General features: G+C 34.9%; 2 protein-coding genes across 4 annotated transcripts in view; one reads left to right on the top strand and one right to left on the bottom strand.

The window, feature by feature from the left end:
• Positions 1-16,256, top strand: part of PLEKHG7 (pleckstrin homology and RhoGEF domain containing G7) — a 70,626-nt gene extending 54,370 nt beyond the window's left edge. For all 3 annotated transcript variants that reach the window (XM_064376888.1, XM_064376889.1, XM_012469343.3), the window contains 4 exons: positions 4,456-4,535; positions 6,710-6,863; positions 11,070-11,167; positions 12,125-16,256. In XM_064376888.1, coding sequence (XP_064232958.1) covers positions 4,456-4,535; positions 6,710-6,863; positions 11,070-11,167; positions 12,125-12,232 — 440 coding nt within the window. In that variant the 3' untranslated portion in view covers positions 12,233-16,256. The remainder of the gene's footprint in view (positions 1-4,455; positions 4,536-6,709; positions 6,864-11,069; positions 11,168-12,124) is intronic.
• Positions 14,552-24,519, bottom strand: part of EEA1 (early endosome antigen 1) — a 158,180-nt gene continuing 148,212 nt past the window's right edge. Inside the window, exons 23-29 of the mRNA XM_021675624.2 lie at positions 23,985-24,170; positions 22,306-22,437; positions 21,163-21,348; positions 19,979-20,217; positions 19,585-19,705; positions 18,907-19,005; positions 14,552-18,183 (exon numbers count right to left, since the gene is read on the bottom strand). Of these exons, the coding sequence (XP_021531299.2) occupies positions 18,061-18,183; positions 18,907-19,005; positions 19,585-19,705; positions 19,979-20,217; positions 21,163-21,348; positions 22,306-22,437; positions 23,985-24,170 (1,086 nt within the window). The 3' untranslated portion in view covers positions 14,552-18,060. The remainder of the gene's footprint in view (positions 18,184-18,906; positions 19,006-19,584; positions 19,706-19,978; positions 20,218-21,162; positions 21,349-22,305; positions 22,438-23,984; positions 24,171-24,519) is intronic.

Raw genomic sequence — 24,519 nt, 5'->3', positions numbered from 1 at the left:
AACTCAGTTTCTAGCAGAGTACATAGGAAGCCAAGCCCCTGGGGCTGACCGCCTGGCTCACTCCCTGCTCAGCCTTTTCTGCCTGCACAACCTTGGGCCATTTACAGTGATCTCCTGTGCTTCAGTTTACCTCCCTCAAAAGAATGATTGACACAAAGTTCATGCTCAATAAATATCATGATGACCAGAAAGGCTGCTTGGCTGAAATAAGATTTGCAATCATTTATTTATTCATTTTTGCACAAAATCTTGACCAGGCATCTACTGAGTGTGAAGTCCTGTGGGATGGGAGGTTGCCTAACTGCGATGATGTGATATCTTGTGGGGAGGGGCTGGGAAATAGTCTCTTACTCAATATGTGTATATTGAGACTCTGCTCTATTTTAGAGGTAGTCTGGATGTCAGGTTAGGACATAATCCCCACCTGGCAGCTGTCAAATAAGATAGACATGTCCAGTGTTTTATATCCGAGGGCTTTTTCATACATTATCTCTTTCCAGTGAGTTAAACAGAGAAGTTGCTTTTAATCCCTTGCTATAGGTAAGAGATTTGGGGCTCAAGGATGTTCTTTATCATGCCCAAGTTCATCTGGTGGGTAAATGACAGAGTACCAGCTGGAGCCAGGCTGCCTTGGTCCGGCCAGCTTCCAGAATCATAGCAACTGCCTTGGAAACCAAACAGAGGGACCCAGTCAAGAAACTGCAGGCAACCAGAAGTCACTGAGTTCTCAGACAGGGAAGTGATAAGTTAAAAGGGCATTGAAGAAAGTGTTGTTAACAAGCAATGTTCAAAATGGCATAGAGGAGACCAAAACAGAGAGATCAGTAGTGAAACTGGAAGTTCCATGGTGAACAGGCCGAGATGAGAACACTCTGGGCCCGTCTGCTGCTCTACCATTTTTTACTTGTGGTCCACTCACCCCCTACTTTTGTTTGCAATGATAACAATTTAACTTTTCTTTAATGTTATTTATAACTTCAGAGTAATTATATTTTATGACAGGGCCAAATTTAAGTAATAAAGCAAAACATTATCTGTGTTGTTCAGCATGTATCTTTCCCTCCAAAATTGGCCCCACCTGAAATTATGTGAGACTTTGGTTCACTCCTTCCCTCTTCCTGCCTATCTATCCCAATAGTGCGAGATGCACCAGCTTCTCCTAAAACATTAGAAATGGGCGTGATAGAAAAGGATATGAGAGATATTGCAAAGGCAAAACCAGGAGGACTTTACGATCGATAAAGTGGATGAAGAGGAAATGAGTCTAAAAGTGTTCTGATCTATGTATCTGAAAGTTTTGTTGATAATGCCATGAGTGGTGGAGGGAGTGGGTCAGAGGGTCAATTTTAGGGTTCAGGTTTGGGCATAATGAGAACCCACATCTGGAGGAGCAGCTCCTGGTGGGTGAAAGGCTATGTCAGATGTGAATTCATGCATCACATGGGTTTGAAGTGACTGTCATAGATGTGTGGGTGGGAAGCTCATCTAAGAAAGACTTTACAAGCAGACTTAACTTTTCCGGAAAATGCTTCTTATGCAGTCAAATGTGGTAGCATGAGGATAACTACGTAATGTCACTAACACCAGGCACTTGTTTAACGGCACACACTGCACTAGTCAAATTCCATCAGAGATGGAGACTCCATGTTGTAATTGACATGGTATCAAGTGTAAAGTCATGAGACTTTGACTGAGAGTTGAGCATAGAGATTTGACGGGGCAGGGTGACAGTGTGAGAAGAAACAGGACATTTCGCTTTTTGGTCTTTTGGCTAAGATCAAGTGAAGAAACAGGACATCATTTTGAATGAAAAATGCGTTGAACCAAAAGTCAGGGGACCTAGCACCAATTGTAATCTTTGGGAAAATTTAAATTCTCTTATTCTCTTGTATAAATGTTATTGCTGCCACTGATGATGATGATGACAAGGATGATGAAAATGATGTGATGAAACCTAACACATTCTGCATTTCCAAATGTCTTCCAGCCTTAAAAACTTTACTCTTATAACCAAATCAGTATATTTTCTCATTCCCAGAAGGCTCACATTTTTATAATTTGTTTCATAACTTGCTTGGTGGAACACTAGGTCCTCAATAAATGGTAGCTAAAATAATTATCACTTTCTAGAATAATGTCTGGAACATTATCTAGAATGACTGGAATACGTAGAAAGTGTGTTCTCTGGTTGTTTGTCAAAATAGTTGAAATTATAAGGAGGAAACAAAACTATTCCATTTTGACAATGATCATTGAGCTGACACATATATATATAAGTAGTAGAGGATGGAGAGAGCAAATTTTACAGGTTTGAAGGTTGCTGTGGACTGAATTGTGTTCCTCCACAAATCACATGTTGAAGCCCTAATGTCCAGTATGACTATACTTGGAATAAGGAAGAAATGCAGGTAAAATGAGGTACTCATGCTGGAGCCTTGATCTGAGAGGATTAGTACCCTAACCAGAGCAGACACCAGAGAGCTCACGCTCTCTGCCATGTAAGAACATATCCAGAAGGTGGCTATTTGCAAGCCAAAAAGAGAGCCCTTATCAGGAACCGAATCCACCAGCACCTTGATCTACTTCCCAGGCTCCATAACTGCGAGGAATAAATTCCTATTGCTTAAGCCACCCTGTCTGTGGTATTTTGCTATGGCAGCCTGAGCTGGCTGTTCACAGGTCTAGTATTGTCCCATCTTAGCCCTGTATATCAATTGGCATATAGAGTCAGCCACTGGAGACAGACAGGTAACCATCACTTAAAAGAGATCGTTTATTTCTCTCTTGTTAAGTCCCAAGCTATATGAGAGCTCCACTCCATAAAGTCATTAGGAATCCAGATTCCTGCTGTCGTATTGGCAAATCTAGGGTATTGCTTTCTTCTGTGTGGCCCGAGATGACTCACCAATATGTTTGCATTCTACCCAATAAGAAGGAGAGACAAGGATAAGAGAGCTTAGCCCTCCTCTTCAGGAATATGACTCAGAAATTGTATGCTTTGGCTCACACTCCACTGGTCAGAATTTAGCTACTTGGTCATATTCAGCAGCAAGAAAATGTAGTCTCTATTCTCTGTGGATGGGTACTCACTAAAACTTGGGGATTCCATTGGTATAAGAGAAGGGAAGAACAGTTTGCAAGGGACAATGCAGTCTTTGCCACAACTTGATTTATGAAAAGTTAAGTTTCTAATATCATTTTTAAAAAACTATTCCAGGACTGTTTAATTTGAATAAAACACCTGCTTTCTCTCCTATGCAAATATAGAAAAAAATCTTTTCTCTAAGCTTAAAGAATGAGAGAGGATAGAAATGAATACTAAATGTTTCATCTACTACTTTAAAGCATCCAGGGATAAAAACATATAAGAAAGAACTTCTAGAACAACATACATAATATAAATAGAACAAGCTGAAAAAAATTTACCGGGTTTTTCTATGTTTACTCTAAGAACTTGTCACATCCCCCTCTAAAAATGTTTTCCTCTGAAATCACTTAAATTTAACCTTTTTTTTCTAATTTCTAAGTGATAGAGTAAATTAAGGAAGGAGATGCTTTATTCTAATACTTAGTTTCTCTTCTACTACTATTCCCTTCTTAGGAAAAACTAAAGAAAACTATTTACCTTAAGTAACTATTAAAACTAATAACAGAAAAGTTTGTAAATATGAAGTACGTGGAGAATAGCTAAACATTTATACCCAGGTTCTAAAACTTGAGAAATAAGTAGTTTCAATGACTGTCAACATAGGCCGCCATAACAAGATACCACGGTCAGGCTGGCTTAAACAGCAGATATTTATGTCCTACAGTCTGGAGGCTGAAAAGTCCCAGGTCAAGGTGATGGCAAATTCTGAGCACTCTCTTCAAGATGAGGGGTGGGGGACAGGGGGCTCTCTGGTGTCTCAACAGAATATTAATTCTACTGGATCAGTGCTCTAGCCTTATCACCCCATTACCCTAATTACTTTCTTACTCCAGATGCAGCCACACTAGGGGTTTAGGGCTTCAACATATGAAATCTGAGGGACACAATAGCATAGTTCATAGCAGTAAGAAAATGCCTTTTCTTTGGTTATGTGTGCCTTTGTCAATAACCATCCAGAGGAATCAAGAGGCAAAAATGCTGCAAATTCAATTAGTTGACGGATTTACCTTCGGCTTAGTTGAAGCCACTACAAATACCATCTGAGTTATCTTAGATCCAAATGAGATGCATCATAAATACAATGTCTTTAAGGTTGGAAGCCTGGCATCTTAGCAAGTCTCTGCTTTAGGAAGAAATCAATTCAACATTGAGGCAGGCAGCTTTCTGACCTACATGATTGGAGCCCCTGGGGTGCCATAATACCAAGTTTTGTTTTATAAAGAATTCACTGATTTTTTTTTTTTTATTAAAAACCCCTTCTACTTACGGTTTCAAGCCCCCATTTTAGCTTCTCTTTTTTTCCTCAGAAAGTACAAGATTCCTAGATGCTTATCTGTTTCTCTTCAATGATTTCCTCTTAGTTACGAAAACTAAGCGCAACAAAAAGGTAAAACTCTGATATTTCAAAGTAAGTTTCTTAACAAGTTTGCTAAATGAGTTGTGGTAAAAATATAAAATATTCTTATACATCAAGCTGAATCTTTTCCTCTAAAGAATGAAGGCATTATAAAATATTGGCTTTTTTAGTCATAAAGCTCTGAATTTAAAAAAATAAAACCAAAAAAATGCAAGTAGCATTTCTCAAGGATGTCAAAAGAGGAATACATTTTTAGAATAACTTAATCTATATACTTGCAAGCTAAGTCCCAGAAGCCAGAGAACTTTGCCTGACCTGCCTAAGCAAAGGAACCCAAAACGTCTTTGTCCATTTTGACTCATTCCTTTTCTGAATTGGCCACCACAACAAAAACAGCCAGAGAATGGGACTCTCTGAACTGTCTACCGTCTTGTGTCAAGGTGGTATTCAACACTCATTCTGATTTGAAAGCTCACATTATTTCTGAGAAATAATGATTTGGGGTAAAGGTGAGAGGGAAACCTGATCTCTCAGTATCTACCTATATAAAAAGTGTAGAAGCCAAATATATATGTAGCTGTCATCACAGACAGAATGAGTCAACTAGGAGCTAGAGCTGCAAAATCTCTACAGGGAATAGGGATTTTTTTCACGTTACTTAAGTATTATGTGTTACTATTATTGTTGTTGTTATTTTTACTACCCATTAAGCCACTGGTCTGCTGCAGGTCCCCAAAAGGCTTTCTGTCTAACTTACTATTTCACGATCTGTTCCCTGAATGGTGTGTGTGAGTGGTATCAGCAGGGAAGTTTCTCTAAGGCTCTCAGACACCTGCTCCAAGATGTGGGAAGAGGAATACAATGTCTTCAACCGTCAGAGATACCTAATGTTGCTTTATTCCACTCATTTCTTTACCAAGTGACTAGCCTTACACAGATGATAAGATCATGAGACTAGCTATCTCCTATCTTTTAATAAACTAAGCTTCTACATTGCATGTTGGTTAGTTGAGCTAAATCAATGATCTTTAAGCAATAAAATAGATACCCATTAATCAATCTATGAATAGTTGATGGGTGGTTGGGGAAGGAATGGGTGTACGAGAATATTAAGAGTCACAGTTTCAGAATTTGTATGACCTCCTATTTTAAGTTACTCAGACTAGCATGTCTGCATAAGCCACATTCTGAAAAATCTCTAGTCCGTTCAAAAAAACCTTGATGCTTGCATAGTTGACCTTCACTTCAAATAATGGTACAAATCAGAACATAAGAATTAATGGCAGCCCATGTTGATCATATAATAAGCTGATACTCTGGTTTCATGCATTCCAAGTTGGTTGCTAAAGTAAGGAATTGTATCAGTTTACATGCCTCTTTGCTATTTTATGTACAATTTATACCATGCAAGTCATACTTTTTTTTACCCCTTTTTAAAAAAATCAGCATCTTATGTGTTCAAAATAATTTCAATTACTTATAAATTCTACAGCATGGAATCTATTTAGAATTCAGTATTAGATCCCAGGCATACAGTTGGCCAAAGTGAGGCCCCCTTTCTCAATCATCAAACTCAATACTATAAAGAGATTAAGATACTGGGAATGAAGAACTTCCCATTGACGTGAGGGTGATTTAAATGTTTCCCAGTTAGGGACATCAACCATTATTTATTCAGGTAATGAAACTTGGAGATCAGAAACACTTTGCTGCTGGACACGGTGACTCACTCTTATAATCTCAGCACTTTAGGAAGCTGAGGTGGGAGGATCACTTGAGCCCAGGAGTTCCAGACTAGCCTGGGCAACATAGTGAAATCCCATCTCTACAAAAAAATTAAAAAACAAAAATTAGCAGACCATGGTGGTGTATGCCTGTAGTTCCAGCTACTTGAGAGGGTGAGGTGGGAGGATTGCTTGAATGTAGGAGGTTGAGGCTGCAGTGGGCTGATATCACACCACTGCATTCCAGCGTGGGTGACAGAGTGAAACCCTGTCTCAAGAAAAATTTTTTAATAATAATAAAATAAACACTTTTCCATAAATCACTATGCTTTGGGGCAATGCTTTTCAATATCCAGAAAGAATAATAAGTTAGATTTTAAGCAACTGTTTCTCAGAATCTATTTGCTTACTGATGCACTTTAGATAAGGGTGCCAATATTTATTTCTTATTTATTGCATTATTTTTCTTGTTAATTTCAGAAACTTGGAGGCTCAGACCCTGGTTTAATGTGTCCTTCTCTTACTCCTGAGTTGCAAGCAGTAATAAAAGAGGGTGGTTCATGTACAGTACTCGATCAGCCTATTCCACTAGACAGATTGGTAGTCAAAAGTATTGAACCACTCCATGTGTCAGGTATGTGTCTATTTTCATTATTCAGCTCATCTGTTTGCCATCACAGAGGTTTATATTGGCCTTTTTTGGTAGCAGGACACAAATCCAATTTAAGTCTTCTTAAAAACAAGACTGTGTTCCTATGTGTCTATATATCTTTCACTCTATGAATTAGTTGTGATGTCCAATGCTTGAATGATAGCTCTGTTACTTTCTAGCTATATGACCTTAGACAAGGCACTTCAGTTTTCTAAGTGTCAGGTTCTTCTTAACAAAATAGGGATAATAATATCTATTTCAGTGAGTTTCTGTGAGAATTAAATGAAATAATAAATGTAATGCATTCAATAAGTGATAGTTGCTGCTATTGTTATTGTAGTATTATTAATACTATTGCTATTATTAAAACACTAAGAAACTATGACCAGATATGCAAGACTAAGATATTATAGTCTATTAAAAGAATTATGCCAGAAATATATATACTCATATATATATATACACATATATATGCATATATCTACACAACACATGCATCAGAAACATATATCATTTTTAATCTTTTATTCAAGCATTTTTTGAGTATCTCCTGAGAGGCCAGGCACTCAGAAGGCCTTGCAGACACAAAGATGAATAACAAACAGCCGTTGGCCTTTGGGAGCTCTTAGAATAATAAAAGATCAGTAAATCCTCTGTCAGAAAAGCCCTGGGACCCTGAGTGACTCAAGAACATTTCAGTCTACTTAGGGCTTGAGTGGGCAGCAGTGTTCAGGAGGAAGCAGACACCACTCTGACTTGGCTAGAGGCTCCTAGACCAGCTGAGGCCAGGCAGGTGGGGACTGACTTCCTGTCCCCATGGGAGTGGCAGGAAAAGAGAAAGCACTCACCATCCCCCTCAATTCCCAACCCAGCAGCCAAACCCAGAGCTTCAGTGACTAGCATAGGACTGACCCATATATAATAAAGAAACATTAAAGAGTGAATGAATCAATGAATGAATATGCAAATAACAATAGCAAATACTTACATAGTTACGCTACATAACTAAATTATATATTTAAATGCCAGCTGGGTGCAGGGGCTCATACCTATAAATCACAATACTTTGGGAGGCCAAGACGGTAGGAGTGCTTGAGGCCAGGAGTCCGAGACCAGCCTGGGCAACATAGTGAGACCCAGTCTCTATTAAAAAAAAAAAAAAATAGCGAGGTGCAGTAGCATACACCTGTACTCACAGCTACTCAGGAAGCTAAGGCTGTAGGATGGCTTGAGCTCAGGAGTTAGAGGCTGCAGTGAGCTACGATCGCCACTGCACTCCAGCCTGGGTGACAGAGTGAGACCCTGTCTCTGAAAATAAAAATAAAAATAAAAATAAATTGTAAAAATTGTAATGCCTTACATATATTAACCCATAAATTAATAGAACCTCTCTCTCCAAGAGCAGAAGGGAAGCCTGTATCCAGAAAGATAGCCTCTGCCTCCTGTGTCCCTTCTATTTTCAGTAAGATTTGCTGAAAGGTAACAGGGCTGACTTTAAAGCCTCTTGTATTTGACTTGACTGGGACCAAAGTCTATGTAGGCCAAAATCTGAAAAGCCAGAGAGTGGTTCAGGAGCAAGCCACAAAAGGGGTATGTCAAGGTTGCAAAACCCTTGCCTGGTGAGTGTGCTCACTTTCAGTGTGAGCCTCTTCCCTGCCCAAGGGATGGCAGAGAAATGTAGCTAAAGCAAATCTTCAGTATGTTGTGGCTGGAAATCACTTCCATTCTGTGACCTGTTTAGGTTACTTTTTCATGGGGAAAAGTATCACAGCAGGGCAGCCTCCTGTGCTAGGAATTTATTCTCTTACTACAGTGGCTATAGTTCTAGATTGTGGCCTGACACATGGACTTGAGTGAAGGAAGGTGCCAGAACACCCATGAGGAAGAGAAAGCAGTGCGGCTAAGAGGTTCAGTGTAGTCACTACCCTGCCAGCTTTAAGACTTACACTTCATGGGAAATCTGACATCAGTTAATTATCTTGAAAGATGTTTTTTCTCCTCTATTTCATTTTTTTAATTAAAAAATCTTTTAAAAAATACTATGCTTCTGGGGCCAGGTGAGGTGGTTCATGCCTGTAATCCCAGCACTTTTGGAGGCCGAGGCGGGCCAATCACTTGAGGTTATGAGTTCAAGAGAAGCCTGGCCGACATGGTGAAAAAATACAAAAAATTAGCCAGGCATGGTGGCACACAGCTGTTTAATTCCAGCTACTTCGGAGACCGAGGCACAAGAATTGCTTAAACCCAGAAGGCAGAGGTTGCGGTGAGCCAAGGACGTACCACCGCACTGCAGCCTGGGTGATGGAGTGAGACTCTGTCTCAAAAAGCAAAAACAAAAACAACTATGCTTCCAGTGTTTCCACCTTTTTTATTTTCTGACTTGTAACTACCATCTCTTGTTCCTTTTAAAAATATTTTTCTCATTCCTCAGACCTATTAACTTGACTAATTAGATACATTACAGGAGGCAGAGTAGCTATAGAGCTGGAAAGAGCAAATGAGGACAAGAGAGATTGAGCTCTGGAGTGACAGACCTAATTCCAAATCCTGGCTATATCATTTATAAGCTCTGTGACCTCAGAAAAATTAATTTTTATGTTTCCTCATTTGCAAGTAGGAATTAGCTGACCTATCTCATAGGGTTGCTATGTAGAGAAAAAAACATAGCATGGTGCCCAGTACATAGAAAATGCTTTTAAAATGGTGTCAATTAATGTATTAGAATGTCAGTGAAAAAAGACCTAGTCCTGCCTATGTATTATACTCTCTCCTAATTGTATTTTACAGGTCTAGCTTAGCAGGTCCTTTTATTTATAAAGTCCCTTGTACCCATACTCCAAACCAAATGGATGAAGGATGCCTGGAATAACTTAAAAGTACAGTCATAGTTTTTGAGGAAAATAATTCCAAAAACCAGCCAAGAACCACCACCTGATCTTTAAAAGCCTCATTTGCTACAGGGAGTTTATAAGGCAAAGAATTGGAGAGTAAAACAAACACAGCCAGCTTTTTTTTTCCCCCAGAAAGTCATTTTAATAGGTTTAAATCCTCTCACTGCAGAGAAGCTGGACAGAATTTTACGGCCTCTCGTTAACAGATTTTGTTGTAGTAGAATTTAGGAATTATGATGTTTAGTCTGTTATTGAGTATAATCTGTGATATTGGGGTAGTTCTTGCAGTTAAGAAAATAAGTATTGTATTCACCTGGAATCTGAAGGAAGCCCAACCCTCCTCAGATAAGCCTGAGTTAAACTAACCCCAACCAATACAAATAGTGGCAGCAGACAAGCTTATCAGCTTAATGATTAGCAAGAATATGTCACTTGCTCACTTTCTCTTCCCTGAAGTACTTGATAAGGGCAGGAGGCAGCCCTAGCCTGTTTTTTTAGTTTGTTGGTTTCTAGACATTGACTATAGAAAGAATGTATAAGCTGCAGGACTGTGTTGTATTAATAATTCAAAGAGACTTTCATTTTAAGAGCTCCTGCTATATTTAAAAAAAAAAAAAAAAAAACTTCTCTCCCACTATCTCCTGTCATTTTTTTGAGACCAGCTAGAAAATGACAGAACAGGCTTTCTTTTGCAAACACAGAAGCCATGCCAACGCCTCTTTTTGTTTTGTTTTACATTTCACTCAGTTTGGTGGATGCTGCATTTTATTTGAGTCAGTTTTTTGGTTTTACTTGGCCTGTAGTGAAGCATTCAGGTGGTTTTGTATTTTTGCCACATCTTAATTTGTTTATAAACCTTGTTTGGATTGACTTCCCTTTAAATACAAAACTAAAAATTTTTAAAGGAGAAACAAAACAGAAAATATTACATTGTTTTATTTTTATTATCTGTATTTTCACACACAAAAAATATCTACCTCATATGCTTAGCTTGTTCTATGAGAAGGGGCCCATTTCCCATCACTTAAGCCGTAATTGCATTTCATCAAGTCCCAGAAGTCATTAGCTAAGGAAGAAAGGTTTTCATATTAGAGTGGGCTTTATTTGAACACAGTAGTGGGGTCTTGGCACTGAAATAAAATTTTTTTTAAAAACTGTAATCTACATGAAACTCCCACCCTCGTTAAAAACAAAAACAAGCCAAATAGAAAACAAACCCCAGGTTCTTGTACTAAGAAATTGTTTGGACTTCATATGAAATGATTTGGCTTTTTGTCTTTGTAATATCTTTTTCTAGTCTTTGGGCTGAGAAATGCTTTTCTCATACAACACGAAAACAGATATCGACAGTGTATAGCAGCATTCTTATTACAAGCCCAAACGGAAAACATCAAAGTATGTATTTTAATTTTGTAGGTCTTTGATTCTTCAGCGTTTACATAAAGAAAAATCTCACCCCAAGCCTCTTAAGTAACAGTGAATGGAAAGTTTTGTGTATTTCCCTCACCCACTTGGGAAGGGCAGATTTGGGAGGAGGGGAGGGATACATCTAGTCCATATAATGCTGAAAAGTCTCAGTGTTGACAATTTCCTCACACTTGCAGAATTGACATAACGACTCTTACTCCTGCTGCAGAAGCTCAAGAGCTGCCTGTTCTGCAGTTTCTGTAGGAAATGGGGTACGAATTGCTTTGGATTGCATGATGAACTTTTAAGATGCTCCAATCAATTGCCAAAGTGCAAATAATATGATATTAGCGTAAGAAGGGCCTGCTGCAATAATGATCCGTGTCAAGTCAGCCTGTCAATCTTTGAAAAATTGCCATTGTTTTTACAGCTACGGAGTTGAAAGAGCAGCTGCCTGACTCTGGTTTCTCTATCTTAGAAGTTTCTATTTTTGTATTTCCCCTGGTAGGCTTTCGTCACAGCCACAATATGGCCAGACAATAAATGCAATATTCCATTTCCTGGGTCACTGCCCTCAGTCTCTTTCAAATTATATCACTGGTTAAGAACTTGTTTTCACAGAGAATAGAAATTCCAGCAATGTGACTTTCAAACTACATATATTCTCAGTACTCATTTTTCTAATGAGTTATTGACTGTTAAGGTTTCTTGATTACTCATAACTGTTATCCAACTTGCATACCATACTTATTTAGCCCATTTGCATTTTCCTATATGATTAGAAGTATATTAGATGTAAGAAAGAAAATGGGAAACATATGCAAATATTTCATTAGTCTTCAGTTTTAAAGAGCTGGTCAATAAATATAGAAAATATTAGCCCAAATATGTGAGAAATTGTCAGCTTAACATTCTAATCTCTATATTTTTTTCTTTTTTCAACAGAAAACATGGATGGCACAAATAACAGCAGCAATTTCTTGCTTTACCAAGAATCAGGAAACCAAGAAAATATCTTTATTCACATTGCCCACAGAATCCTCTGAAATTTAGGGACCTAAAACAAGTGGCATGCCTTTTTAGAAGATTAGGGTTTAAGGTATTATCTCATTCAAACTTTTGTAACACTTAGCTAGTGATGAGCTACAAGAAAATGTGCATTTTAAAGAAGTTTCAGAATTTGGATATTTGAGCTAGGAAAATCCTCAGTATAGAGGAATAATGACTGCAACAAATTTGAACCCTGCGGAATTTCTTGACAAATATGTACTGACATCCAGATTACCTTCTAATGTTTCAGTCAGGTTTGTAAGAGGTGTGAGTGAAGAAAGGTGCTAATTTGTAAAGGGTGAATGATCAGATAAACGGAGTATCAGAAGGAAAACAATGTCCACCGCTTGTGTCCAATATGCACTCCAGCATCTCACTTTGTGTGTATCTATAAAATAATGAAACAAATTTTCCTTCATGGCTTGTCAATCAGTCTTACTGCTTTAAAGTCCTATCTCAAACACAATGTTAATTCTTTAGATACAAAGCTTGACTATTCTTTTAATATACAAAGAAGTAAAGAAGGACTACATTTTAACAGCAATTTTAAAATTCCTATTCTCAAACTCATCTCAGGTAAACTTTATAATACTCTAACCTGGAAGTAGACAACCCCAAAGACTGAATTCCATTACTTTAAGATGAGGGGGTTAGAAAATCTGGCTTTTCCCAGTTAACACTTTTGCACAGCTTTTTTTTGGCCTGTTGTGAAGTGTACAGATTTTCATAGACATAGCAAGATATCTGTCTCTTAACTTCATTTTTGGAAGAATGATGGTGTTTGCCATAAAAATACTTTCTGGTTTTGATTGGAGGTGTGTGTGTGTTTTAGCACAAAACAGTCACCTAAGTTTATTTGGCAGGACTTCAAATTTCTTCAGAATTTTTAACAAGAAAGGCAGTTTGAAGAATTATTATGGCAGGATATATACCATTAACTATATTCAAGGAACTAGTTCTTAAGGTCAGAGTATTGTATCAAACGGAAGTCCACAAACTTCCATTTCAGGCTCGAACCTTTTGCAATTTGCAAAGTGGAAATAGTAAATTTATCAAATTTGGCTGTAAAACAACTGAAGCGTTAGTTGATTTTGTTAAGCTGAAGAATGGGATAGAGAGGATGATGTTTGGGCACGTCATATGCACCGTAATTCTTTGAGAAAGGTGAAATTTCACCAGGCAAACAAGGCAGTAAAGACAAGTGCAGCAGAAAGGCTTTTGTAAAAGGCAAACATGATTAGAATGGAGACTAATAATCTCTTTATAATAATGTCAGACATTTAATAGAAGAAGAGAAAATAAAAGGAAAATCTGGAAGGCAGTAACTACTGTTAATAGTTAAGAATAAATGAGGTGGGGGGAAAGGCAAAGAAGGAGAGAACAGACTTCAAGCAAATTCCTAGAGATGGCATCTGGATGAGATTGAAAGCAGTTATGTCCAGGAGAAGACAATATAGGTTTATGCAAGATAAGATTTTATAAAGAAATTTCTGGCTGAAAAAAAAATTTTTAATTAACAATCATCTTGCACATTTTTAGATATAAACCAACCTAGGAGGTAAGCAGTCGACTAGGATGAGGTGACCTCTCAAATTCCTTAAGTTCTATGAATCCAGCAACCACAGATTTACATGCATAAAGGTAGTTTTCTCCCTCTGGATCTCATTAAAGGGAGAGAAAGACTGACTAAATTAACAAAATATGTAAAACAGTTCAAGAATACACTGCACATAAACTGAAATTTTATAAAGCTCACAAAATAACACGTCTAATATACAATATATTAGATGCTTCAGGATATACACATTAAACTCTTCAGAAGATTAGCACATTAGAATGAAGTACATTTGAATGAAGAGGTTGCAGGGGAGGAACAAAAACCATTCTAGAACCATGGTTTCCGGGAAGAAAAAACAGTGAAAAACAATGGAACATTGGGCCTTCAAAAAGGTATCTTTGGGGAGGGGAGGGAGAATAAATAAATAAATAAATAAATAATTTTTTGAGTATCTTTAAATAGTCATCTGGGTACTAAACACAGATACAAAATGAAATAAGGGATTAATTACATATTTTTTATATTTCTTTTTAGTTTTGTTAATTCTCTATAATATTAAATGGAATATCTAAAGCAAAATGGCATTAATAATTTCTCTTAAGATCAGAAACTTACTATTCTAAATTAAACAACATTAAAACACCACTGTCTATATCCAAGTGCAAAGTCCTAAAATTCTGTAAATAAATAATGCAAAATGGTTAATATAGTGTTCTCTTTTGTTAAACAGACAAAACAATTTATAGTCACAGAATGAATACATCTATAATTTAGAAAGAAACGTTTTTTAATATAATCTTTAAACATATTAAAAAAACAAAAGCGACAATTCAATAAGGATCCTTCCATTGTACTTTATACAGACTTAAATGGTGTCATGTACTTTATCAGTTACATTTATAATTACTAACCTTCCAATCACTGAGTTTAGAAATTGCAGTATTTACTGAGCTAACCTTTCTCACAAAATAAGGCACAACTACATGATCACAAGTAGTAAACACAATACAAATAATGAACTCAAAAACTAAATGAGAAAATGTTCATGCAAAAGTATTTATAGAAGTTATGAATGTATGATCCAGTTCAAGGAATTATAGAATGTCATATACACAACTGCATCGTGTTACAATAAATTTACTACTTCTACACAGAAAGAACTTAGTGACTTCTAGTTCTATTTTACACAATTTTACATAAATTTAGTAAGTTTATGCACAATATTCACATCCGCAACAATAACAAATTGATCATTAAAATTCAGGCAAAGGGCAATTAAGACACGATAATGTGTGGCACATTATAATTACAGAATACCATTCATCAAGCTATGTCTAGGAATACTATAATGGTGGCACGTTTAAATCTTATGGATCAAATCATCCATGGTTTTATAGCCAAAGTGCATTTAAAAAAAAAAGAAACTCTTATAGTCAAACATGTCATGAATATCAAAATATATGATCATAATTTGCTCTCCACTTAAAAGCTAACCATTTTTATGCAAATGTAAGGTTTAAAAAAAAGTGGCTTTAAAGTTCTCAAAACTATATAAAATAATCATGAAGACTTTTTAAGAGAGATGGGAAAATAAACAAATTTGGCAGTTACTATTTAACATCACTGTCAGGAAATACTAACGTAGCTAATTCCACATTAAGAGGTAGTTGAACAAAATGTTATTTGTACACTGCACTGAGGTTTTTGTGTTTGTTTCCCTCATTTTTTCTTCAAAGGAACAAATCCTATACCAGCAGCTTTGTCTACTTTCTATTAAAAAAAAGTCTGTAGGTATAGTTTATTGTACACTAACCCAGCAAGACTTGATTTTAACTTACATTCTGTGCCAGGGTTTGGAATTTACTAACGTGATGCCAATGTTAGTAAATTGTCTTGCATTAAAGCCAAGAGCTGTGCATGCCAGCTCTAACTCACTGAGAAAAAATAGTACCAGCAAACATCTAAAATGTATAGCCAATAAGGACTCCAAAGATGATTTTTTAATTAAAAGGAAAAAAATTTAAATTTTTGTTTCCAAAACCCTTTACATTGGGGAGAATTAGTAGCAAAAAATGTTAGGTTTCATTTATATTATCACTATTAGTAGCCTATGGTAGGCAAATTATTCAGGACTTACGAAATGAAATTAGATAAAAATGAAAAAAATCATTCAAACATCTATATATGGTTTACTTGTTGTCTTACAATTTTTTTTTGTGAATATGTTGGGGGTAAAGGGGAGACAAAGAGAAGGCCTGCAGGGCGTCCAATTAGGAGATAAAGCGAACAAATATTCAAATCCAGATTTTTCATGGCATTTTATTATCTCAAAAACAAAAAACAGTAGTGCTGAACATCTGTGTTTTTCCAGCATACTTACTAAGTTATTTATATGTAAAAGTATAGAATTAAGACTATTTGGAAGGATTTATAAGTATATAAAATGCATAAATAGTTCAGTTTATATTATCCAACTATTATTTTTAATAAAGAGCCACTGTATTTCTTCATTATATATGCTCAAGGATATATGTTTATCCAAGTCCAGGGACTTAATCAGTGTTCTTAGTAGCTAATGACAACAGGGTTTACTTAAATTTTTTAAAAAATAATTAAACAAATATGTAGTGATCTCTTAATACTTTATATATGTTGTAAGTATAGTATAAATATGATAATTCCATTTCAGAATATTTGAAAGCAAATGTATACTATAAACTATTTATTATAAATGAAATATGAACTGTTATAAAATGATTGCACTGAATGAATGTATAACTACATTTCTTCTCTAGAAAGATTAATAAACCAATATTAATGACTTCTCTCTTGAGATGTTTTGCAATTTTCCAAATTAATAAGACTATGCTAAATTAAAGTTTGATTCCATTGTTCAGCATACAATAAGCTAATTCTTAATTAACCTTAAGGTGCTTAGCTATGCTGTTTCAGTTTTTATTCTAACTCTGGGATTCCTAAATATATTTATTTTTGGTGATACTCTATTCCCAGCTGTTAGTTATTTGAAGGGAACTTCACAACATTATTTTTGCAAAGTTATAAGTAAAACTGGGAACAGCTGATATGGAATACCAAACTCAGAACCATTTTAACTTTAGTCAATTTTACAACTTTTAAAAATTCTTCCACATAAGGTAAAAAATATAAAATAACATATTTAATGTCTTCTTACCATTTTATATCTTGTTTTCACAGACAAAACCGCAGCAATATTAGTTACTAGCTTTAAGATGCAAAATTATGAAACAAATATATGAAGCTGAGCTATGACTGAAAAGGCTAAACCAAATAAAAGAAAAAAGCAGATCTATATAAAAAGCAAACTCAGAGAGTACTGGAGAGACAAAATAAGGGTATGATATGAAGGCTGATCTCAAAAGACTTCTCACTTACAAGAAACCAAGAATAAGAACATTATACAATGTTTATTATTCATCCTCCAACTGAAGGCAAGGGTAAGAAGCTTTCTAAGATTCTAAATGGACAGTATGTGAGAGTTTAAGAAAGAGGCAGAGAAAGACAGAAAGAAAAATTAACCCTATTCTTTAAAATACAACCCCAGATAACTATAAGTAAGCAAATTGATTTTACAGAGGTTTTCATAAAATCCACCCAAGAGAATTTAATTAATATTGTTAAAACAAAAACCATTTTTGAATTCATGGTTACTGTATTTTAAGATAAACTGTATTTAGAACACTCAAGTAGTAAATTTAAAACATAACAATGCAACTGAGCTATGAACTTATATATAATAGAAAAAGATAGCAGGAAAGTGTTACAGTTCTGTGCATGACTCGACAAAGAGAATATTTAATTAATGTGCTCTTGTGCAACAAAAACAGCAACGAGTGATATCATCCATGTACATTTTTGCACATTAAATTTAGGAGAAAGAAATAAGCTATGGAATTGCATTCTTCATTTGTGAATAATGAAATTATATTTAAAAAAATACATTGCTATTTTCTGTCCAAAGTTTATTTACATTTCATTGGCTAATTCTAAACTTGGCATGAAAGCTATTCCATGAGGCTAAATGGAAAAAAAGTAATGAAAGATGGTAAGCCCAAGTCTCACAAAAATAGAAGAGTTTTACTTGATATCCGTAACATTCCAAAATATACGAATTCCTATTTGGTCTAGTATTGCAACCAGTGTCCAAATCAAATAGTAGTCCAAGACCTCTATTAAGTACATTTATTAAAAAACTAATGTTAGTGTAATATTACTCTGAAGTCATGATAACCCATTATCCTTGCAAGTCATTGAAACATGCATCACAGACACGAACAGGCTTCTTGGAAGAAGGAGTTAAGGCATTTTTGGCTGAACATTCAGCACAGAAGATATTTCCACACTGTCGGCAGTGATGCTGTAAATAACAAAAATTAAACAATTTCAAGAATAAAAACTATACCAAAAGTATTATGAAACTACACAAATATCACCAACTACATTGTGAAGGTATATTAGCTCTCAAGTCAGTGATATATTATTTAATGATATAACGTTTCAATATGTTAATTTAATCCCTTTGTTATAATAAAACTGAATGCTTCCTATTTATCAAACACTATGCTAAATATTTTACATGGAATTTATCATGGAACTCTTAAAAGAACCAGAGGAGGCATTTAAAAAGTTCTTATAAAGTATCCCTATCAAATGAAAAACTATTCCTATCTGACAAATGCTTCAGGCATTAATGTGTTCAATAGGAATATAAACTTAATTCATAACACAATGGTAGCATTTAGAATATATTTTTTTAAATCTCTGCTTTTTCTTCCTTTAAAGAACTCAACGATTACTAAAACATGAGTTTAATATTGGCACACTGGTTCAGAAGTGGTTGTTCCTGACAGAAACTAAGTTGGAAGACAAAGACTGAATTTAAAAATAAAACTCTAAGACATATGCTAACCAGAAGCTAGACTGCATGAAGTTTAGTTATTCTATGTTGTTGTTGAAGTTTACTGATAAGTAGAAAATTGTTCTGTCAAATGAAGGATTGTTTTGATGGTTGAAATATTAATTAATTTTCAGTGACAAATGAAATCCAGAAACATAGTTACATGAAGAAAATTTCATTTACCCGTCTCACTGTTACTGAAAAGCCTTTCCCACAGGCCATACAGTTTTGTACTTCATTGTCTTCGGCCCACTTTCTATTCAACGCTTGTGTATGTTTGATCTGTTTTTTTAAAAAAAGTATCAATATATTATAATATTCAACATTTTAAAGAATGCCAGAGTTCTGTAAAATTTTGATTATATGATCCATAAATTAAAATAAAAAAAATCAGAAATACACTGGTCAGCTTCAACTGTCAAAAGTAGCTATAGTCATAAATCTGAATAACAAAATAAAATTAATCAAATATTATTCCTGAAACATCTTGCTAACATTTGCTGATTTCTGATCCAATCTAAAGTTAATGATGAATCCTTCCTGAGGACTCTGAGAATATTCTCAGATCACTTCTTTAACACATACTGACTAATCTATTCTTTGGTATTCTTGAATTTTGTAGTTCTTTCCCCATACTAACAATTAGTGAATGACATGGCTTTCTAATGAATCTCTGAGGTCTCTGAAACAAGTTCTTTACTTTTATATTTCATTATCCATAAAACCTACAATACTGCTACACAGACAGTAGCTATTTGAAAGTATTTATAAAACATGAGACATTTTACAAGTTAAAAATATGCTTTGCACTAAGAAGTCACTCTAGACTAAAAAACTGCCTCACAACCACAGGTGACTGACCTGAAGTGATTGGTTTTCTCTGCCCAGCTCCTGCACTGCTGCAGTTGTATTATCCAGCTTTCTTTGCAATTCTAATACTTTGGTTTGAAGCTTTTCTATTTCACCTTCTCCTTTAAGACATCTGGAATAGATTGCAAAGAGGTAATTAATTTTTTAGAAAATCATTAAAGACTCTTCTAGGGTATAGATAATAGACAACTTTAGTAATTTTAAATATATAATACATTAATTTCAACTATCTTATTGTTTTACAGGTTAATTTTTAAATGGCTACTTAAATACCTATAGAGGCTTATGCACTTTTCTCAATATTCTATTTTTTAAAAATATGGAATATAATAATCTTTCTATCACTTACAATGGAAATAAACTAATTTTACTAGCTATCAATCACCTTTCCAGTAGTGCTCTCCTTTCATCTTGATTATTCTGAACCGTTGCTTCTAATACTGCAATTTCACCCCGTAAGTCATCCGTCTGCTTCTCGAGCTCACTAACTCTCCGTTGACTAGATTGCCACTCCTTCTTCACAGTGCCTAAGTTTTCATTTAATGCTGTAATCTGCATGGTAAGTTTAGCCTCATTTTCTTCATGCTTCTTCATTCCTGCTTCTTTTTCTTTTATTTCGGAATGCTAAATAAAAGGAAAAGTGAGGGGGGAAATCTATAATAAAAGTAGTGCAAAATAAATTTAAGTGATTTTTTTGAATTTAAAATATTGGCAATATAAATAATATTGCTTCTTCAGGAATGGAGACAGGAGAACATATTTCATTACACATTAATAAAACTGATTCACAAGTATCTGTGTAATTTGAACTGCCTCAAAGGTCATAATGCTAAAATGATGGTTAGTGATCATCATGATAGTGAGCTACAGTGACACAATGTGAGATCTTTCTTTTTCTCCATGAGAGCAGGAAAGACACATGTGGTTAGGGAGGGATAGCAAGGTGCCCTAGAGACAAAACTTAAATGTCCTTATCCCTCCCAAGTCCACAGCATTCTTTTCTCTATCAAGTCTGCCAAAAACCAATATGAAAGCTTCAAATGACTGAACTTAAAATTGAAACTCTTCAACTAAAATATTCAATGGCCAAGTTATCTGGGCATATTTGGACTTAATTCAACAGAGGAAAGCCAGATGCTTCCCATTTGGCATGTGCAACTTAGGAAAGGAAAAGAAGACTTTGTTCATCATAATTCCAAACTCAAGTTTCCGGTCCCCTTTATCAACATTCACTTTGACCCAACAAATGGGTTTAACATGACTAGCATCCACACCATTGACCAGATCTACACAGTTGTGGAGTTGTTTAGTTTCTGACACTTAAAAAAAAAAGTGTTTTTTAAATTATATTTCGATTCAATGTTCACTTACATAAACAGTAATATGGTTACAGAATAAAATATTTCCAACCACATGTCAGCTATTTAAACAAATCAGATTTCCTGTCTTAATCAAAAACTAAAATGTTAGGAAAGCATTTCAATCAGATCTTGTAAGTAGAATAGTCCTCTCACTGGATTGATTTAAAGCTCTATTGCAAAACACACTTCCCACCATCAACTCACTGACCAACTTAGCTTCTTTCTCAATAAATTCTTTCTTCAGCTCCTCTTCTTCCTTTTTCACCTGGTCTTTTAGCATCTGCTGATTTCTCTTCTCCTGTTCAACAGCTGCCTTCAGGGAGTCTGCTTTTCCTTGAAGTTCTAATTTCTGCTGAATTAGAAGCTGTTTAGCATCCTTAAGATTTGTTATCTCCTGTTGAAAAAGTAGGGCCAAAAATAAATCATGTTTCCTAGTAAATATTTCAAAATGTAGCTAAAATTTATGCAATTTATCACAATAGATCCAATATAAGTTTTACCCACTTGTGAAATTCTTAAAGTTCAGTATTTTAAACAATTAGTTAAAAAGTTGCAAGATTATAATACATCCGACTCAACAATCATTTAAATTCAGGTGACACCTGCTATGCATACGTTTTGATTATATTATGTGGAGGAAAAAAAAAAACTGTACCATCTATTTTCCCTTTCCTCACTTAACATTTAGTTATCACACATTGAGTTAGGTTCTGGGACTATAATATAAAGATGAATTATACACATTTCCTGATTTAAGGAAGTGGATTCTGGAGGACAGAGGAACATAAAGAGATAATTAACTATAAACCAAATGATAACTCTGCTGACAGACATAAAGGGTATTGTAAGTGCTCTCAAGAAAGAATCTAACCTTTTTTTAAGAAGTATTTTACAAAGCAAATGATAAACAATTAGTTTTCTTTAATGGGTACCTTATCTATGCTTATAACAGGTAAAAGGTTAAAAATAAGAGATTATGAAAGGACTTTAGGAAGAAAAAAAATTGAATCCCTTTAACTCTTACTTCTAAACTTACATGTTTTGAAATTTACTACTGTGAATATAATTTTCTAAATCAATACATCTCTTGATTATCATTTCAGTGAGATTCAAACTCTTAGGGTTAGTTTGCTTCATTCAGTAATGTGAAAACAAATGTAACAATTTCAATATGTGTATGGGAATTATGCAATACAAAAGCACTGTGGCAAGAGTATTTGTCAGAAACAACAGAACAATTTGCCTAGCACATAGCAAGTCCTCAATAAATAAATAAACATGTGTGTGTATATATGTTTCTTTAAAGAACAACACAACACAGAAGGCAGGAAAAATGATTACATTAACATACCTTTATGCTTTCTTGTTTGTGGGATTTGAGTTCTTCACTTAGTTTAGCGATTTCTTTTTCTTGTCTACATTTAATTTCTTCTATCTCTGTCAATTTAGACTTTTCATTTACTAGTTCTTTTTCTTTCAGTGACTGTAGAAAAATAATGATATATTTTAAAATAATTTTAAAGCAAATACTTAAATGAAAATGAGTAATAAAAAGATTGCTACTATTAATGACACTAGCTCTGCCCCGTTCTACCTAACTTGGGCAAATTACTTATCCTCTCTTGGTTCTTGCCTGTTTTTATTATTGTATACAATAATAAAAAGATAATTATAAAGATTAAATAGTTATAGTTAGTATTGTGAGATAAATAGTACCTGGTCAGAGTAATGATACTGTAAAATTTAGCCAAAACTACCATTCTTACTCTTATAACTCCTATATTATTACTGTCACTATCTTTATATAAGTTATCGAGTTAGGAACACTATATATTATCTCATTTAATCTCTAGTATATGTAGATTTTCAAATCTCCATTTTATAGGTGAAGAAACAAAGGTTTAAGAGAAGTGAAATTATCAGAGGTAGAGCCAAAACCAAAGCAAGGTCTGTATGACCTAAAGCGCTCACAACTAAACTCCTATAAATAGCAGTTCTTTTTCTTTTTGAAACAGGGTCTCATTCTATCACCCAGGCTGGAGTGCAGTGGTATGATCACGGCTCACTCATTGCAGCCTTGACCTCCCAGGCTCAAGCTATCCTCCCACCTCGGCCTCCCGAGTAGGTGGGACTACAGGCATGTGCCACCATGACCAGCTAAATTTTTTTTTAATAGAGACATAGTCTTGCTATGTTGCCTAGGCTGGTCTTGAACTCCTGGGCTCAAGCAATCCTTCCTCCTCGGCCCCTGAAAGTGCTGGGATAACAGGCATTAGCCATCAAACCTGGCATTATGAACAACAGTTCTGTCAGAATTCTCTAAACTTGAAGCACAAATCATGAATTTCATTTCAGCTTCACCATCACCACACCCACAAAAGGTTTTAAATTAAATTTCAGGAACTGAACCGCTTAGAATATACCAAGTATTTCAGGGATTATACACTGCAGAGTAATACCCTGTCAGCTAATAGGAATATATGATTTCAACTATAAAACAAAAAATAAACTCTTTCCTAAGATATGCATTTTTCTTTCATATAGAATTTAAAGTGATTTTTTAAAATGTACTGGTCATATATTAATAAACCAATGCTTTCAACTTTGTAACTAAATAAACTCCTTAGAAAAAGTTGGTTCTTAATTTTAAGAAGTCTTAACATGCTTAAGGATTATTTCTAGATCTTTTATTATCTCATTCACACATCTAGAGGATAATATATTATATGAGAAATAGTTGAGGAACTATATTATCTATTCTAAAATAACCAAGGTTCTACAGTGTGAAAAATTGGTTTGTAAAACTAAAAAAGAGCAGTAAGAAAAAAGGTTAAAAATAACAAGGAGGCCATTAAGAAGTACTTCCTGGCATTAAAATCCCAATGATCAAAAGTGTCAGAAACTAGAGGTCCCTCTGAGAGGGCTGTTTAAAATAAGGGTGATGCCTGTACTGAATAAGAGGTTTGACCAGATGATCTCTAAGACAACTGTAACCTAAGATTGGAGACTTAGGTCAGAAACAGGCAATACCTTTTCTTTCTGAATGTCTTGTAGTGCTTTACTTTGCTCCTGCAATTGCTGTTCTTTCTTTGCTGAATCCTGCTCCAATGCAGCATTGGCAGTCTTCAGTTCTTGAATCAATTTATTTTGATTTCCAATTTGATTTCTGTTTGAAATCAAGTCCTCCTGTGCTAGAGAAAGCTTCTCTTCTACGGACTTACAAAAACAATTTTCCCAAATTATTATATGCCATGTTTTTAGCAAATTCAACAGAAACATAAGTTAATATAAGCACTGTAGAAAGCAATACACTATAAAAAGATAGCATATTATGCCCTTCAGTAAGACCAGGTAAAAGAGAAAGAATTCTAAAATATTAACTCTCTTGCTTATAGAAAACATTTATAATATAAAATATTTAGTAAAATGGAAGCAATTCCAAAGCTGCTGAAAATAACCTATTTACTAATAAATATTTAAAGTATTTGCTAAATGTTGATCACATCTTCCATATTGGCTAGGTGACATGAAAGAATACCAAATAAGTAGGGACCATATCAGATAC

Source organism: Aotus nancymaae, unplaced genomic scaffold (assembly GCF_030222135.1).
Source record: "Aotus nancymaae isolate 86718 unplaced genomic scaffold, 86718_ANA_hifiasm-v0.15.2.pri h1tg000016l, whole genome shotgun sequence".
Classification (NCBI taxonomy): domain Eukaryota; kingdom Metazoa; phylum Chordata; class Mammalia; order Primates; family Aotidae; genus Aotus; species Aotus nancymaae.
This window is presented reverse-complemented; position numbering and strand designations above follow the sequence as displayed.